The sequence below is a fragment of the Triturus cristatus genome, chromosome 11 (assembly GCF_964204655.1).
Source record: "Triturus cristatus chromosome 11, aTriCri1.1, whole genome shotgun sequence".
Classification (NCBI taxonomy): domain Eukaryota; kingdom Metazoa; phylum Chordata; class Amphibia; order Caudata; family Salamandridae; genus Triturus; species Triturus cristatus.
In genome coordinates, this window is record NC_140594.1 from 1,084,478,104 (window position 1) to 1,084,495,390 (window position 17,287).

Below are 17,287 nucleotides of genomic sequence, written 5' to 3' on the forward strand. Positions count from 1 at the left end.
AGTGTCCTGCTGTTCTCTACAAATATTAAGTGGACGCCAACTACAATTGCGTATATCTTTGAAATGTTGTCTTCATTCAGACCACAGTTGTGTAAGCTCTCACCAGTGAAAATATTGTACACACTGTGTTACATCTCTTGCACCTGATGATGTTGGACAGGGTGGTTTTCTATTTATCTATGTTTTGCTGTAAAGCGCTTTGCCACTCTTTGGGGTCTCAAAGCACTTTATTGAAAACCTTGAAATAAAATATAAAATAACATCAAATACCACACAACCTCTAACCTCGTTGGAACCAATTCCTTTTTTAGGCACCGCCAAGTCATGGGAATGAGGATGAAATTAACATCTTCATTAAAATTAGGGGTACCACAAAAACAATTATTGCTGATTTCATATATTCAAACCAAGAACCCCAATGAATGGAAATGTAGTGTTCTTCAACATTACCTTGTGCTTTAAGTGACATGCTGAGCGCATGCCCACGCAGGTCCAAATGAGGCTCTGGTGTGTGGTGGAGAAGGTAGAAAGTTTTACCCTGGATGGCCAAAGGTCTCCTCCAATGCCACACTAGTGCTCTACAAGTGTTAATGAACAATAACAATCGAGAGATGCTAAGAGAAGTCATCCGTGTAAACAATGGGATGTAGGTTTATATGAAACTGAAGAACGAAAAATGGTGGATGAGTTGGACGCACAAACTGATTACTTACACCAACCTGAACGAAAACAATCAACCCACAGGCAAGAGTCAAGCATGGGCAGGAAAAGAGCAGATCACACTCTCTACAATGGTGGAGACTTCCCACTCTGGTCTCAGCAACGCAATCAACTATGCCCATGCCGCAGCACGACACACACCAAAGAAACAGTTAGCGAAACAGTCGATTAGGAAAACAGTACCAGCGTATTATGGAAAGCAAATACGAAGCAATTTCAGAGACGCTGAAAACTGTATCCACTGTTGAATGCAGTTTCATAATTTCCCCTGAGCAGGGAAAGATCCTGTAATGTCATTGATCAAGGGCCCACAGACCGTCATGCCCCCATGGAAGGTACATGCATGAAGCTTGCTTGTGTAACTCTGCCCTGCGGAAGCCTCTTTAAAGTCAATGATTTCAAACAAGAGCTCAAAATAATATCACATTACAAAAGAGGCATCACTTCAACAAGACTTTGTCAAACTAAAAAGAAAGACACCTCTTACAGAGGTTTAACGATTAAAGGCGTGTTTCATGCTCTTTGGGAAGGCGGTCGCCTAGAGAACTATGCAGGCAATTAGCAGCGGGCCACACACCAACATTAGACACACTGTGGCCGCCAACCAACTCTGAAGTTTGGTGAGGGCGAGGTTTCAGCAGAATTAAAGCCTGTGAGGTTGAGGGCTCGCCCCTGTGGAAAGTCTTCTGCTCAATAAACATATGACATATGAAGCCCTTTTGTGATCTATTGTTAGGAGATGTGGCCTAATGGACAGAGTTGGCAACTTTGGAACTGGGGAACCCGGTTCGAGTCTCGGTGTTGGCCGAACTTCCTGTGATTCTGGGCGAATCACTAAATCACCCTATGCCTAAAAAAAAAAAGCTCTGTCCTTGAATAATGTAATTGGGTTCTCATAAAAAATGTGCTAACCAAGATCATGCAATATAAAACTACAACAACAAAAAAAGTGGTGTGAGGTTTCACCTACATGCTGGCGACACCCAGCGTGCACGGTCACTGAGAGGGAAAACTGCAGAAGATTATATTACATACCATAACATAACACAACAGCTGCCTTAAAATCAAAGAGGAAAAGAAGGCTGCAGGATAGCTGGTTGGCTCTGAAAAACCAGTAAAACGGAGCTAATAAAGGCAGGGAAAACAGTAGGAATCTTCTAACAGGGACAAGATTATCAAGTGATGAGACTGGGGAATTTAATGGGGAATTTAATGGCAAACGATGTAAATCTGTAAAATCCCAGGGGGTCTTTCTCGATGAGAAAAAACAGTGGACAATCGCATCACTCAATCAAATACAGACAGGGTGCCAAGTTAGAGAATGTGCTTCCTGGTGTCACTGGCAACAGAGGGACCAAGAAAAAATGTAAAAGTAATATAAGTTATTGGCTGTTCCGCTTGTCTTTGGCTTGGACAACCGAGAGCTGTATGGTGCAGTACAAGCCCTACTCGACAGGAGTCAACTGACCTACTGCTGGTCATTGGTGAAATATGCAAACCTAATTTATAATGAAAATGCGCTAAAATGTTAATACTGAGAAGCAAGAGTAAAATTCATTTAACTACTGTACTAACTGTAGAACCAAGAGAAAATGTCACCAACATAAGCTATGGAAGTGTACACAAATTACTGTGAAGGAGGGCTAAAAACAAAAAAAAATAAGTGACATTGTGGCAGTGTCAAAAGCCCTTATACCATTTATAAAATTCACACTCCAAGATGCAGAAGAATGTCATGACTGAGGTGAAAAAACAGACCAGAGAGATCAGTAAACTGCATCACAGTCATGCCATTTCACTCATATGACACGGTCCCAATAAAAGTAATTAAGTTATATAAATGGGATTCAATCCTAGTCATTATCTGGTGCATACGTGTGCTGACATTTGACCATTAAATATAATCAACTGGCAGCAGCAGGACCCATTTATCTTGTGATCTATACAATTATCACCATGAGCCAGGACTTTGCTTGCATAATGGAATTCTGTATTGTGTCAATTGTATAAACCTAAGCAACACACCTTAAACACACTTAATGAACAGATGCTCACACTTCCGCAGTGAAATCTGAACGGTCTTGCCAATCAACTCTAGATGAGTTCAGGAGAACTTGTGTGTTTGACCTTATTTCATGTCAAGGCAGAAATGCTATCAGACTTAACTTATAGGAAATGTGTAAAAGCATTTAGAAGTTCCAACACAGTTGAAAGGACAAAATCCAACACAATAAAAAATACCATGCCAATTTATAAAACGAGAGAACAAATTAATAAGCAAAATGAAAAAAATCATATAAGGGGAACTGGAGATATGAATTTCTAAGCACTAATAAGGAAAAAGTGCCAAGAAAGTGTAAAGCACCAATGATAGTCAATAGTCGCGGTAAACCGAGACAAAGGTGCAAATTCAGGCTGACCATGGTCGAATCTGGTTCAGATACATCAAGTGGATTGGTCCTGGAGAAAGTCTGGTCTGTAGGTTTAAAAGTTCAAAACAAAATTTAAGTCCCACTGGTTTGGAGGAAAAGTTTCCAAACTTTCTTCTGGTGCCGAAACATCCACGGGAGCATACTTCTAAGGTTTCTAGGAGCTCCGCGGAGGCACTTAAGCGACTCACAGAGTGTCCGGCAGAGGCCAATGGCAGTGCCCACTCCAGGTCAGGTTCCAGATGGTCAGCTAGAAACTTTAGGAAAATGGTTGTTGTCAGCATGTTGTGTCCCTATAGCCACAGAGGAAGTCAGCTAACTGAACATCAGAGACCATTTCACAGCCCTGGGTACAAGTGGGAGCAGATCCAGCCCTGCACAGCTCTCAATGGCAGGTGCAGTCCCTTTTCTATTCTACCTCGAGTACAGAAAGTGTTCCCATAAGGTGCCGTGGGTGTCACATTTATGCCTGGCACTAGCTAGTGGCTATGGGTGACTCACGAACAGTCCCTAACCAATGAGGTAGAGGTACCGGCAGTCTCCCCATCGACTTTTCAGTAGTTCCTGCTTGCTTTACTGCACACAGGTCCAAAATGCCATGTGTATGAGCATTTTCAAGATTGCAAAAGTCTTTGGCCACACTATATTTGGACTCGAAGGGCTGCGAGTATGTAGGGAGTGGACTATGGAAATCACCAACGTCCACCCACAATTAACACTAAAATCTCAGCAATGCACTGACAACAAACGCAGAAACAGAAGACTAGTAGGACAAAAGCAGAGTCCTTCAGCAACCAGACGGGGATACACAGGAATTTCGCACCTCTTCTGGGGCTGAGCACAGGTTGGCGGTTTGCAAAGGGTAATGTTAATTAACCTCCTCACAGTTCAGGCAGGCAAAGCTATACTATGGTCTTATGAGAAAGTCAATATTCCAATCCGTGATTAGCCAATTTCAACATGTTTTAGGGGTCAGAGAAAAAACTGGACATCAGTGCTCCAGTGTGCAGAGTCTAAAAAACAGCCAGAAAAATCTTAAATAAAATATGGATGACCATACAAAAAGGTGTATTTTCTCACAATGTCATTAAGAATATCATTCCTGACACAAACAACAATGCCAAGGCTGCTATTGTTGCCCACCACTACCTTAAAAAAATACATCAACCCCAAAAATCATCTGAAAAATGTAATACATTCTTAGGTATTTGTAGGCTATTCTGCAGCCACTCTGTCTTAGCTACTGGTCCACAATCGCATCGACCACACCGAAGGAAATCTTTCTGCCAGAATAATAACCTCATCGAGAAAATGACCACATTTCACCTATACTATACCCTGGCTATCTTTGAAAGAGAGGATCATTTTCAAATGATGCTGTCTACGTTACAATGCAATAAACTCAAATATCCCCTCTTAACTTTCTGCTATTGTTGCCCATCTCAGGAGGCTTAAGAATCTCTACAGTTGAAATTATCCGAGAACTGAAGTCCCTAAATCCAGAAGATTGTTCGTTCAGAACCGATCCTTTTCAAGGGCAACAACATGAGCCTGGAACTCACTCCCACTCAAAATCAACTGAACCCCATCTCAGTCCGCAAACTGCTAAACCACACATTTATTTGAGCTCTTCCTCGAAAAGTCGTTGTTATGCAATATCCCCTCTGTTTTCCTCCTCCCACCCCCTTCTTCCCCTTTATCCTGTTCGAACTATACTTCTTAACCATAAGAGTGAACAACTCACCGTAATGAAAATACGGTGTCATTGCTTTTTGATACTGAACGGTTAAATGTTTGGTACTGGTGAATGCAAAGAATCTAAAAGGTCTCTGAGTGCAAGTGTGCATGCTTTATAGAACCATTAAATAAATACATAAATAAATAAAAATATAACTAAACAAATTTTAAAAAATTAAAAATACTTTGATATCGTTACCTTGTATGCACTGCAGCGTCCCATCGTCGGCCCTTATTGTAAAGGTTTCGCCCGGATTAACTTGCACCAGAATGACCTGCCAAACAGTACAAACAGATCAAATTGCACAGATGTACATACAGTTCAGAAACACTATGAAAAATGCAAAGTTGATCATTTAAGACAATGCATCATAGTAGATCGACTAGATCAAGCCGAAAGGCAGAATATTATTCAGTTAAATTCTGGGAGAAACCATGACAGATTCGGCTTGCATGAACAACGTTTTTGCAAATTCAACAATAAACTGATAGCGTATCAATTATTCTGGAATCGATTTATCAAAAACCTAAACCTTGTCGGTGTGTAGCAGTGCAAAAAAAAGAACTGAAGGAGATTCCCTGGGAGGCCTGTGCTGCGGAAAGGACTTGTAACGCCAAGTCGGTCAGTCGCTAGTCGGGACCTACCCAAACACGACTAGCCCCTGCAGAATCATTAACTTTACGGTGATGCACAAGCACACACAGATTTGTTCTCTGCACATGTGTTTCCACTTAGTAAGTGCACAATGTTTTTTGTTTAGTTAAGGAACTTTACTGAGTCTTTAAAACACCCCTCAGCACCCAACCTTCAATATAGACCTTGCAGATTTGTAAAAATAAGTCTCAACCAAAATATCTCAAACAATCACCCTAGAGATGTCCCATCAACTGTTTGGTTCAATTTCCAACCCCCCTTAGTAATCTGTAATGATGCACTTTATTTATGTTTGGAGTAAAAATCTAGATTAATGTCCATATGAGCCCAATGCTCCAATTAATCATGTATATTGTTGATGAAATAATTATTATTATCTCGGTGTATTATTGATTACCCTATGTATCTGCTTAATATAAATACATTGAAAAAAAAGTACTGTTTAGTTCCAATGGAAAAAGGTTTGCCTGAACAAAATCATTTATCAGGGCACATTTTTAAGAGACGAAATTGGCAACTTTTACCAGCCTAAAAAAAACAAATATTGTTGGACAGTGTTGAAGTTTCTCTAGCAATTAACGTTTTCCTACTGGTCCTACTTAGAAACAATCATTGGCAAAACCCATAGGCCTTGGCTGCCTCCCTTTCTCCTTTTGACAATGCTTGTATTGTTTTGTAATGGCTTTTGCAAATATCATTTGTAGAGGAAGTTGGCGGACCCTTGCCAATCTTAAAAACAACTTTAGCTAACAGTGAACATGTTTGGGCCTCAAAATGCACACAAAACTGCCATAATAAACCCTGGCTCTTAAGGGAACTACTGTGAGAGCCGGGAAGTGATGAAAGGGCAGAATGCCGTCACTTACAGTAAAGACAGTGACTGGCTAAAATGTGGCTGCCCCTCTGCTCCACGACGTATACTCTAGAGGCCTGAAGAAAAATGTAAATTAGAAAATAAAAGATCAATGGATGACTGGCTGAAAGCCCCAATCACAAAAAATATTATATATATACTTTTCGTAAAATCAAAAAGTCTTGACCTAAAAAGGCCTGTCTGACGAGTTAACCAGACGGCTCCATCTGAGCAGTTGCTGAATGTGAAGCCATGGGTTGGCCTTTTGAAAGGCATGTGATTTGTTATTTTAGTCCAGTTTCTTGCATTAAAGGGTCCCAACACTACAAGTACCAGAATGCATTTGGCTGCCAAATAAAAGGCCAGGACTGAAGCATCACTTTCCTTGGCGACACGCCTGAAGGATTTCCAGTTTAGGCAAGTACCCCAAAAGCACAAAAATAATGCTGCATACCTCAAAAGACAGACACTGCCAGCAATCACTAGCGACAAAAAGAATCTTTACTGCATTAAACCGAAAGACTTTAGATTATTGAAGGCGTGTGACAACTACTTTAATGCAACTGCACGCCTTGCTTTATAAGCGCGTAACAGGAATAGTTGTTTCACTAAAACTAAAAATAAATAAAACATGTTCTGCAGAGGAAAATACAGGCAGCCTTCATTTTGTGTTCAGGCAGCGTTCAAGGGTGCGTACAGTTTTCCCTTTTCAGATGGTTGTGAAATCTATGCTATCAGGCAGCAGCAAGGAACCCCCCTGCCAAACAACACTTGGAGAGAGCAGAGGGAAGAGGGTGGGGGGAGTGGATGCGATGTCCTCGCGCTACCCTTCGCTCCACCCATGCACATACATACTTGCAAAGTTATTCCTGGACAGCCACGTTTCCTGTGCTATAAAACGGCCACTTATTTTACGCAGTAAACTATTCTAGCGTTTATGAACTAGATCGCAGGAAAAGTCGTTCTGGGAGCGGGACAGGGCTGCTAGGAGCCAGGGCGCGCATAGCGGTGCAAACCCGGGCATTTTTCACGCTTTGAGGAACTGCTGACGTTCAGCGTCGGCCTAAGGCGCGCAGCCACCACCGACGCCCCCGCCTTCTCCAAGCAGGCCACAAAAACCGCACAAGGAGCCGGTCTAATCCGCGACAAGCAGGTGCCACGCTTGCTTCCGGAAAGAAACTGCTGCAGTTTCAGTTTCCTTTTCCCACCTGCTTACCATAGTATTGTAGGAAAACATTTGAGGCGCGGGTCGGCGGCTGTCAGAAATGGAAACTGAAACTTGTGCATGGGGCCTTGAGCGGCTGAAAATCCACAGGTGCGCCCGGGCCGCCCCGCCTCAGCGCCGGGAGGGATGGAGACAGAGTCCGCGCGGCAGCACCCCTTGTCCAGCCTTCATCCCTGGTTTTATTTCGTCCGCTGCGCCGAGTTGCTGTGGTAACCGGGTTGTAATCTAGCAATCCACCCCAGACGTCCAGCGGGCTCCGGCATCCGGGCGGTCAGCGTCCCCTAACGAGCCACGCCACCGCTCCGCAGCATCCTCGGGTGTCCGCCTCGCCGGAGGACCGCTTGTGTATCATCGGCGGAGGACTGGTCCCTGTCTGGCCTGTGGGGGGATTCTGCTGCCTCACTGCTCGCCGGTGACTCTTCCCTGACAACCGACATGAGTGAGACGGCAACACGCACGCTTCTGAGAGAGTGAGTCAGCGCACTTCACCTTTTTTTTTTCCTCCTTTTTTTTTGCTGCAAAGCGGCTCCGGCAAATGCACGCATGAGTGTGCATCCATATACAGAGGCAGGATTGACTGTCACGGAGATGTTTTTTCTCTCACTCCAGGGGGTGTTCAGCCACAAACGATTTTTGATGCCGAAAGACCCTCACGATGCAAAAATAGCACTAAATACTGCACCTTACACCAACTGATTAAATGATATACACAAAATATGTCTTTAATGTTTAAAAGACGAGCGTTGCTTCTCGTTTTCGAGACATACAGTCAATAATACATTGCTGGCATGCATATTTGGTTTTCTCCTCAGGCCGAAGGCTGTTATGGCCGGGTGTTTTGAACTTGCAACTGTTTCAAGGCATATGTGCGGCCTTGAAGCCGTTCCCTACGTCACCGCTTCTGTGCGCATCTAGCAGTGACTAACGGGGGTTGCACCAATGGGGACATATGTAACATTCGAACCAGGGGCGGATGTTCACAGATGGTAGGCATGAGTCATAACAGACTTCCATATCATTCAGTGTCCTGCATCACTGTGATTACAGCATCCAAGGAATTTTGGGCTGCATCCAGAGTTCCGGGGGGGGGGGGGGGGGGGGGCAGGCAGCCCTGACATCAGTTGTCCAGCCAGAACACACAGCAACCACCTCACTTTTAGGAATATCGGTGGGGTGCAGCACAAAGGCAGTAACTGCCTGGCAGAAGCACAACCGACAGGAAGATCTGCCTGGACCAGGAGGAGGGACTATGGATCTGCCTGTCTGCGCAGTGAGACGCACGCTATCCTTCTTCCAACTGGCGGCTAAGACCCCGAACAACCTCCGCTACACCTCAGCGCATTACCATGGCTCCAGCAGTTCAGGAAGGACCTCAAAACCAGGATGTTCAACCAATAGGAGAAGCAGCAGATCGTTTCTCCCAGTGCCTCAAGACCCTCACAGGTGACGCAGCCATGCGCTACAAATTCGATTGATTGATTGATAATCACCAATGTGCGGCCGTGGGAGACAATACCTCACCCCCTCTTGACTCAGAACTTTGGGAAACTTACCCCTGCCTCCCACTCAGCTGTAAGAACCTGGGCGAGAAGGCAGGGAGAGTCCCAGGGGATTTGTTTTTCCCTTGGAAGGGTGGCAAGAGGGGAGCACCAACCTCCCTGAGCTGAAGATAGGAAGTCACTTTCTGGCACCCGCCAAATACCACATCCCAGCTCTCAATCTGGTCACCAGTTCTTCGATTGGGTTAGAAAGTAGCAGGAGGATGGAGGGCTGGAGTCTGAGCTACCGCCACCCTCGAGGGTGGTTGCTATAATATAAAAGAACCACTATATCCGACACGAACCACAGCCCTGGAGTAAGGTGTCCATTTCCTTCTCGTCCTGATGCCATTTTTAATAGATACGAAAGATACTTTGGAAAACTTAAATTGAGATAAGTTAGCGCTTCGACTATACCGCCATTCAAAAATATACCAGATGTAAGAAGCACCGAGGTTCACAGTATGATGCTAAAGTAAAATGGAAGAGGCATGCGGTCGACAAACACTAGAAAACTCAAGTTCAGTGGCGGTGCGGTTTGGCCGGCATGGGTAGAACTTCGGTCGAGCTTTGTTCTTTGGAGCAAGCAGGTAAAGACTATGAGGGTAGGGAGTGTATGTTGCAATATTTGTTGTCTGGCAAAGATCAGTGATTCTTGATGTAAATATGAACTGGACCTGTATCTCCGCTGCTAGGAGAGTATGTGGAAATACCTCATTTTACTGAGGCACCAATATTTTTATTTGCACAGCTTACATAAAGCCTGCATATAGCCACAGACCCATATTAAGCCAGGCTCCAATTATGGCTCCATGGTGGTAGGAGACCTCGTAAAGAGAATGGATAAACTGGATAATTCAGTTTGAGGCCAACGTCTTTTATCCTTCAGTCACCGCCCAAGTCAAGGTAGTAACTGAAAAACGCAAGCGGTCACCTGAGCCTCAGGCCAGCGGCGGAGCCTCCGCCATGGAGGAGGAGCGTTGCCCCCCTGCCTGCAGATGCAAATGAAAAATAAAATGATGATCATTTTATTTTTTGTCTTCTGGCCAAGTTGTGGGGGGGCCACAGCACTGAAGAGGGGGCACAGAGAAGTGGTGGGCACTGCTGTCCGTGCGCATGACGATTTGGCCAGCTTTCTTAGGACGGCCAAACCGTTATGTGCACTGACATCTCTCCAACCCAGCTGTGTTGGTGGGTGGAGAGACCAGCAGGCACAGGCTCCCAAGCTCCTGATGGAGCACAAAACAAGCCCCCTCCGCCTAATCCCGACACTGCTCTTATGGGTATGAGGGCAGCATCTGGATTGGCCGTAGGGGAGTCGGGAAGCTTCAGCCTGTGCCCAGAAGAGCGGTGAGCAGAAGACCAGCAGGTAAGGTTTTTAAACATTGTTTGTTTTGTTACAGGCACCCCTCCCCGCGCTGCTCCCACCACATTTTCCTGACACCAGCCGCTACTGCCTCAGGCTACATGGCCTCCCTTTGCTGATACCTACCACATTTCATTGGCTGCTTCCAGTTGTAGTAAGTGCCATGTAACCCACACTTGTCACAAGTAACATGCTTCAAATGGTTAAAGCCATACGGCGCAACACATCCCTAGCTTGAAGAGATCAGACTACAGGTCCTATTTTCAAGACCGTTCTCCAATTGCTCTAGATAAATGGTCTTTAAATCCCTTAAGCTAGTGTGTACAGAAATCAACTGACATGCCAATGGACTAACTAGTTATTGGTAGCCTGCGTGCTGGCTAAACACTAAAAGCAGCACCCGTGCCTTCACCCTATAAGGCAACAACTATTCGGATAAGAACTTTGAACACTGAAGGTTCTCCATCCTGTGGGATGTCTTTCTCCACCCACTATCCTACAATATGATCAACCAGGAAGACGTAAAGACGCTGGTCTTCCAAACATCTTGTGACTTAACTGCACCCTTTACCAACTGCATCAAAGTGACCGCTTGTGTCAGTCCCCCCGCGTCTTGGTGACCTAAATTTCACACAGAAAATTAAACCTTAAAAAGGCTTGGCCATAAAAGTCAGAAGAGGCCCCTGAACACACAACTATTTGATTTTGTCTACCATCTGGATATAGGATGCTTTGGACATAGAAGTCCATACTTGACCACCATGGCTCCTGAAACCACCTATATATGTCACAGGTGAGCCTCAGAAGGGATGCTAATGCTTACAGTTACCTTTCAAGGAAAGAAGACAACACAATTGATGAACACAGAGTGACTTGACACAATCAAAGGCATTAAGGAGACCAAAGCCAACTGAAATGGCAAACACAATACTTTGACCTGATGCCCAAACCCAGGAAGCTCATTTGACCACAAATTCCATTATGGAGGCCAATGAATCCGTAAGTAGTAACAGCCCTTCATTTATCGAACATGTCCGCGAGGCAAATAGTAAATGGAAGATCAGTGAAAGCAGCGGCTTCAGAGTCTGCACGAGAAACGAGTCCATGTACTGCGAAAGAAGAACTAAAAAAGGTAAGCCTGATGTGAGGAACTAAAATAACTAGTGCCAGATGCAAAATAGATAAAACTTTTAGATGACCAGTATACCTAAAATCCTGAGCCATTAACTGCAGGAGACCCTGAGCCACAGAATCTTATTCTGAGTCAAAGACAGCGACGCAGAGGCGATATCCATTTACACTATTTAAAGGAACTGCAGAATACATATACTGTGAAGAAGGCCCCATTACAAGAGAGCGGAACTTTAGGTTTTGAAGCGGCTTGTTTAGATGTATAATTAAGTGGAAGGCGAGCAAACTGTCTGGAAGTGAAAATGTTATGCACCCCCAAACTTACTTCCTGCTTTCTGTTGAAGACGAGCAAGCACCCAGAAACACTTGTCTACCACCACGAACTGCATGCATCATAATGCGATAGAAGATGTGATGCTGACTTGCTGGCAGTGTGCACCCTCACTCCTTGACGGTTGCACTCCTCTGGGAGACACATGGTTCTCAAGCCATGGGATATTCCAGCATGCTGCAGAGAAGTACTTTAGCCTACATAATACAAGTGGCATTTAAAAATCCCACAAACCTACCTGCCACTTTTTGCTGAAGATGGGGCAGACCCAGAAAGACGTGTCAAAAAAACAAAGGTTAGCTGTGCTCACACGGTTGTTTTCTACATGTGATGAATTCAGACATCTAATACAATAGGCAAACTGGTACTGCCGTGTTGAAAATTTGAAACATGTTAAAAAAGAGTAGTCTATGCTTCCTGGAGCAGGAACAGTGACTTAAGGCATTCACTGGACACCAGACTGAACTCCAACAAGTCCCAGTGGGACAATGATATGAGGCTGGTACTGAGGCGAAATATGTCCAGTGACAGCTCTGAGACCTGCATCGAAATGCATAAGTACCTTGGAACTAGACCCTAAAAGATGATGATTTTTACAGCATCTTGGCTAGATTTCCCACAAGGTAAGGCGGCCAAGGTAAAAGCAGATTAAAAATGTACTCTGCCAGGTGTGAAACCTGTTAAAAATATTTAGAGCACTCAAGAGAGAGTTGGCTTTAAAATCCAGTAAGCATGTGGAAAGGAAAGGATTGTAACACATAGCAAAGGGAGTTGTAAGAGTCCGGTATCATAGCATAGGCGGGGTCAAGTGCCTTCAAAGCACATCTTAAAGGCCACTAATCGCAAACCTGATCCCAAAAACCACCAAAGCTCCACCCACTCCAGCTGCACGTGATGTCCCGGGTGCGAATGTGAACAAACTTGCTCAGTAGCGATTGGGCTATACGCGACTGCGTTTGAAGGATGCCTCTGCAGCGCAAGGAAGGATGAGGCTAGATGATTATGGAAAGATGAGATCTCAGCCTACAAGTCATCCACCCGTAAATCTATCTTGGGTGGGTTTATCACAGAGGTGTATATCTTTGATCCCAGAGGAACCGATCCACGCATTAATGTCAGAAAAACCACAAACTTTATACATGAGTACCATTTAAATTCCCTGTATGTACATTTATCTGATGTTTACGTGCACAAAGAACAACTTACTTACCTTCGGTAACACTCTGTCTGCAGATTCCTCACCTTATCCCCAGTGGTCCAACGTGCCACTAGGTGGTGTTGTGCTGCTCCACGCTAACTCCATACCATACCACACGTGACAAGAGCCACACATAAGCACCCCTCGAGTGCTGACGTCAGTTCTTGTATTTTGTTTTTCTGCACCCTTGGACACACAGCATGAACAATTGTTGGTAACAAAGTGCTTGTCACTACCCCGGGATCTTTTAATATGTTAAAAAGAGGCTACTCCTAAGCAAAAGGGAGGTGTGAGGAATCTTGGGTTAAGGCAAATTATCCATCAGAAAGGGCGTTACCAAGGGTAAGTAGCTTGCTCTTCTGATCATATTTCTAACTGCAGATGCCTCAACCTTTGAATAAATACCAAAGCAGTACCTCCTCAAGAAGGAGGGTCTGTGGAGTGGGCTTAGACCAAAACGTGTTGCGGAACCGACCAGGGGAAGTATCTATCCTTTGTGCTAGACCTGGTTATCAACACAGCAGTACTTCATGAATGTATGCACAGATGACCATGTTGCAGCCTCACGGAGATCAAGGACAGGGTCCTCTGAGTCAATGCAGTAGAAGTGTCCTCAGTCCTGGTGGAATGGGCTCTCAGACATTCGAGAAGCTGCTTCTTGGTCAGTGTACAGCGCATCTTAATACAGAGGGTTGGTCACCTCCACAGCATCTTCTCCGGCAGAGCCTTCTCTTTCTTGCTCTGGAGAACCCCACAAAAAGATTCCATTTGATGGGCCCTGGTAAGATATATGTAAAAACTTAATCCCCTTTGGGAGTCAAAAGGTCTTTTGAGGGGCGAAGGGGAGCAAATATCACAGGTAATGTAATGGATTGCTCACCAAGGAAGGGAGTCACAGAGTTTGGTAACGAGGCAGCCTGAGGGGAAACGGCGTTTACAACGCATGCTTTAGATCGCATGTCATTACAACGCGGTCGTTACAACGACCGCGTTGTTACAACGTGAACCAGTATATTGCAAGTCGTTACAACAACTTGCTGTAGGGGGCAGAAGGTGTTGGATTTACAATCCAACACCGTCCCTGCTGTTGCACAAACTGGAGTAGGAAAAGTAAATTATGCTATTCCTAAGTCCAGCGCGCCCCCTACAGCAAGTCGTGCTAACGACTTGAGATGTAATGGTTCGCGTTGTTACAACCCGGTCATTATAACAACAGCGTTGTAATGGCATGCGATCTAAAGCATGTGGTGTAAACAGATCTATTCATCCTGAGTCCTCAATACCAATTTGTATGGAAAAAACCTGGTGTAGGGTTGTAGCTCCAACAGTGACTGCAGTTCACTCAAGCAACAAGCGGACGTAATTGCAATGAGAGAAACCGACTGCAAGGTCAGTAGACTCAGTGAGCAACTATACACAGGTTCCAAAGACTCACACAAGAGGAAAGTCAAGAAAGTCAAGATCATGATCAGATACCACTGTGGTATCGCAAATGGTTTGAGAGGGAACATGTGTGTCAAACCTTTAATAAACTCAACTGGTGAGATAAACAAAGAAGGTTTTCCAGTACATGTACAAAAGCCAAAAGAACAACAAATAACATTTTACAGTGCCTGTGCTAAAGAAAAATCAAACAAAACATCAACTGACAGCTTCATTTGTAATGGGTCAGTGTCTCAAGCACCTCACCAGGTTTCAAACTTGCCCGCAGCACAGATGAATTTTATGGAGGGTGTCTGGCAGCGATGGTGACATCCAGTGGTTAATTTGTAAAAAAATAAGTGCCGGGGCTCTCATCAGGAGGCAGCATGCACCAGTCCATATCTCATGTAAGCGTTGCATAAAACAGAACCAACTGCTAACTATGAAAGTGGGGAGAGGATGTGGCATAATCGCCAGAGCTGCAGATTTCAGAGATGGGAAACCAGGTTTGAGTCTCGGTGTCGGCTCAACATCTTGTGATTCTCGGCAAATCTCTTAATCTCCCCGTAAATTAATGTGTCCTTAACGGGTGGTCATGAAAAGCACAGGTGTTGTTGATTAAGTGCCAGTGCTGAGCAACGGGAAACCACCGGCTCAAATTAAGCACAGGTGACATCTCTACCAACTTAGATTGCAGATCGAAAGCAGTTCCTCTGCTCAACCTCCATGCAAGGAGGTGTAAATTCGGGAGCTATTTTTACAGGGGCCACAATTCACAGAGCCATTCCTAATACGGGCATAAGTTGGATCCTCATTAGTTCATGATCAATATTGTCTCCAAAAACAGTGCAGACTGTGCAGTGGTTATTACAAAACTGCAAAGCAATCATGCACACTATTCAGACATACTTCAAATGCAGACGTTGGCAAACAAAGTCCTCCGATGGGTGGCATTCAACCACTGCCAAGAAGTAGAGCCAAGTTCTTCTATTTCCAAAGATTCAGAAGAGCCACATTCATGAACTCGCATTGTTCTCAGTGGAGAATGCAAGGAAAATATGAACCAGATTTTCCAACTCACGCCCCCTGTTCTCCAAGCGCTCCAGCAAAAGATGAATTCGGAGCACTTCTCTTAGTTAAAGTCTTACATATGCTCATGATATCAATGCTGCAAAATAGCCAAGTGCAGACCTCCATCTGGGACAAATCACATGCAAGCTGACTGACTTGTTTAGTTAGTTACACACACACACACACAAACACATACACACACACACACACACACACACACACAATTGCCCCTTGTCACGTTCCCCCGCGTACTGCATGAGTAAGCTGTATTTTTTCGAAGCTGAAACTCTCATAGCCAAACACCCTATGACATACAACAACTCTTTATATAGTTACTTATTTCTCCAAAATTGGCAAAGTATGTATTGTTTTAAGAAACTGTGTTGGGAAGGTAATATACCATTTTTATCTCACTACTATGGGCCAGATGTACAACCATTCAGTTTAGCGAGTCGCAAATAGCGCAGAATTACCACTTGCAATATGCGTTTCGCTAAACTGAATGAACAACAGTGTCTCAGACATGGATTGAGATTCCCAATGGGGTCGCAAATTGCAAGCCTCATCAATATTCATGAGGCAAGCCCAATTTGCGACCCCATTGGGAATGGCTAGCACTCCCAGGGATGGTGGCCTGCTGGGGTCAGCAGACCAACATGTCTGTGACTGCTTTTTCAACAAAGCAGTTTTTTTAGGTCTCGCCTAGCGAACGCAGCGCATGCGCTGTTTAGCCTTGGCGAGACTCTATTGTCGTTGCTTTCGTTCGCAAAGGGAGACAAACCATGTGCGCGCCCGGACAGGCGATGTGCACTCGCATGGCGTCTCCCACCGCGCGCTTGATTTATTACGGCTCGGCCGCTCGTTCCCTCTCTGTGCGCACACTGTTTGCCTGCTCGCGGTTGGTTTTAAAGGACTGTAAAAAAATGGAGACACATTTCACGGATTTCCTGCTCTGGTTCTGGGCTTTTTAGTAAAAAAAATAAAATAAAGTAACAGGAAAGAAAAACAATTAAATAGAGGTAGGTGTTAAGTCGCGAAAAAGCCATAAATTAAGTGTGGTTTAGATGCACTGCGATTAGCTGGCGATTAGTCTTTTTCCGGCACAGAGGTGTCTGAGATAAGAGGTGAAGCTGCCCGCCAAGTGTGGAGCTAGGATTCCAGCTCTTCGGCCCGGGTCTGAGTGATGGGAATGGTTTAAAAACGGTAGAGGTCGGGGTGAGAGAGCAAGAACAAGCGCAAAACACTCTTTTCTTAGATACAGAGACTGACAGGGGCATTGAAAGGGTGCGATGCACGCGAGAAATGGGTGATTACAAAGGCATCGAAGGAGAACCTCATGTGCTTCATGTTTTAATAAAGCGCCTGGCTTGCCACACATCTTATAAATCCTCGCAATCAATCCTACACGGACCTCACAAACGCAAAGGCACGTCCACACAAAAACACAGTGGTACAAACAAAGGATGCACTCAAAGATACGCCAGACACGTGTGCACAAGCGTGCACAGGGACACCATGGCGACAGACGTGTGCATAGGGACAGACATGTTGACAGATGCAAGTCTGCACCCAGACGGGGCGACAGAGTGCACACGACTACACACGAAGACA

The 17,287-nt window shown here is 44.8% G+C and overlaps 1 protein-coding gene across 7 annotated transcripts in view; it reads right to left on the reverse strand.

The window, feature by feature from the left end:
- Window positions 1–17,287, reverse strand: part of FNDC3B (fibronectin type III domain containing 3B) — a 561,687-nt gene that overhangs the window by 413,091 nt on the left and 131,309 nt on the right. For 6 of the 7 annotated variants that reach the window (XM_085635440.1, XM_085635435.1, XM_085635438.1 and 3 more), the window contains exon 3: window positions 5,086–5,161. In XM_085635440.1, coding sequence (XP_085491566.1) covers window positions 5,086–5,161 — 76 coding nt within the window. Of the gene's footprint in view, window positions 1–5,085; window positions 5,162–7,610; window positions 8,084–17,287 lie in introns of those variants that run through there. The other variant, XM_085635441.1, reaches the window with a different exon arrangement.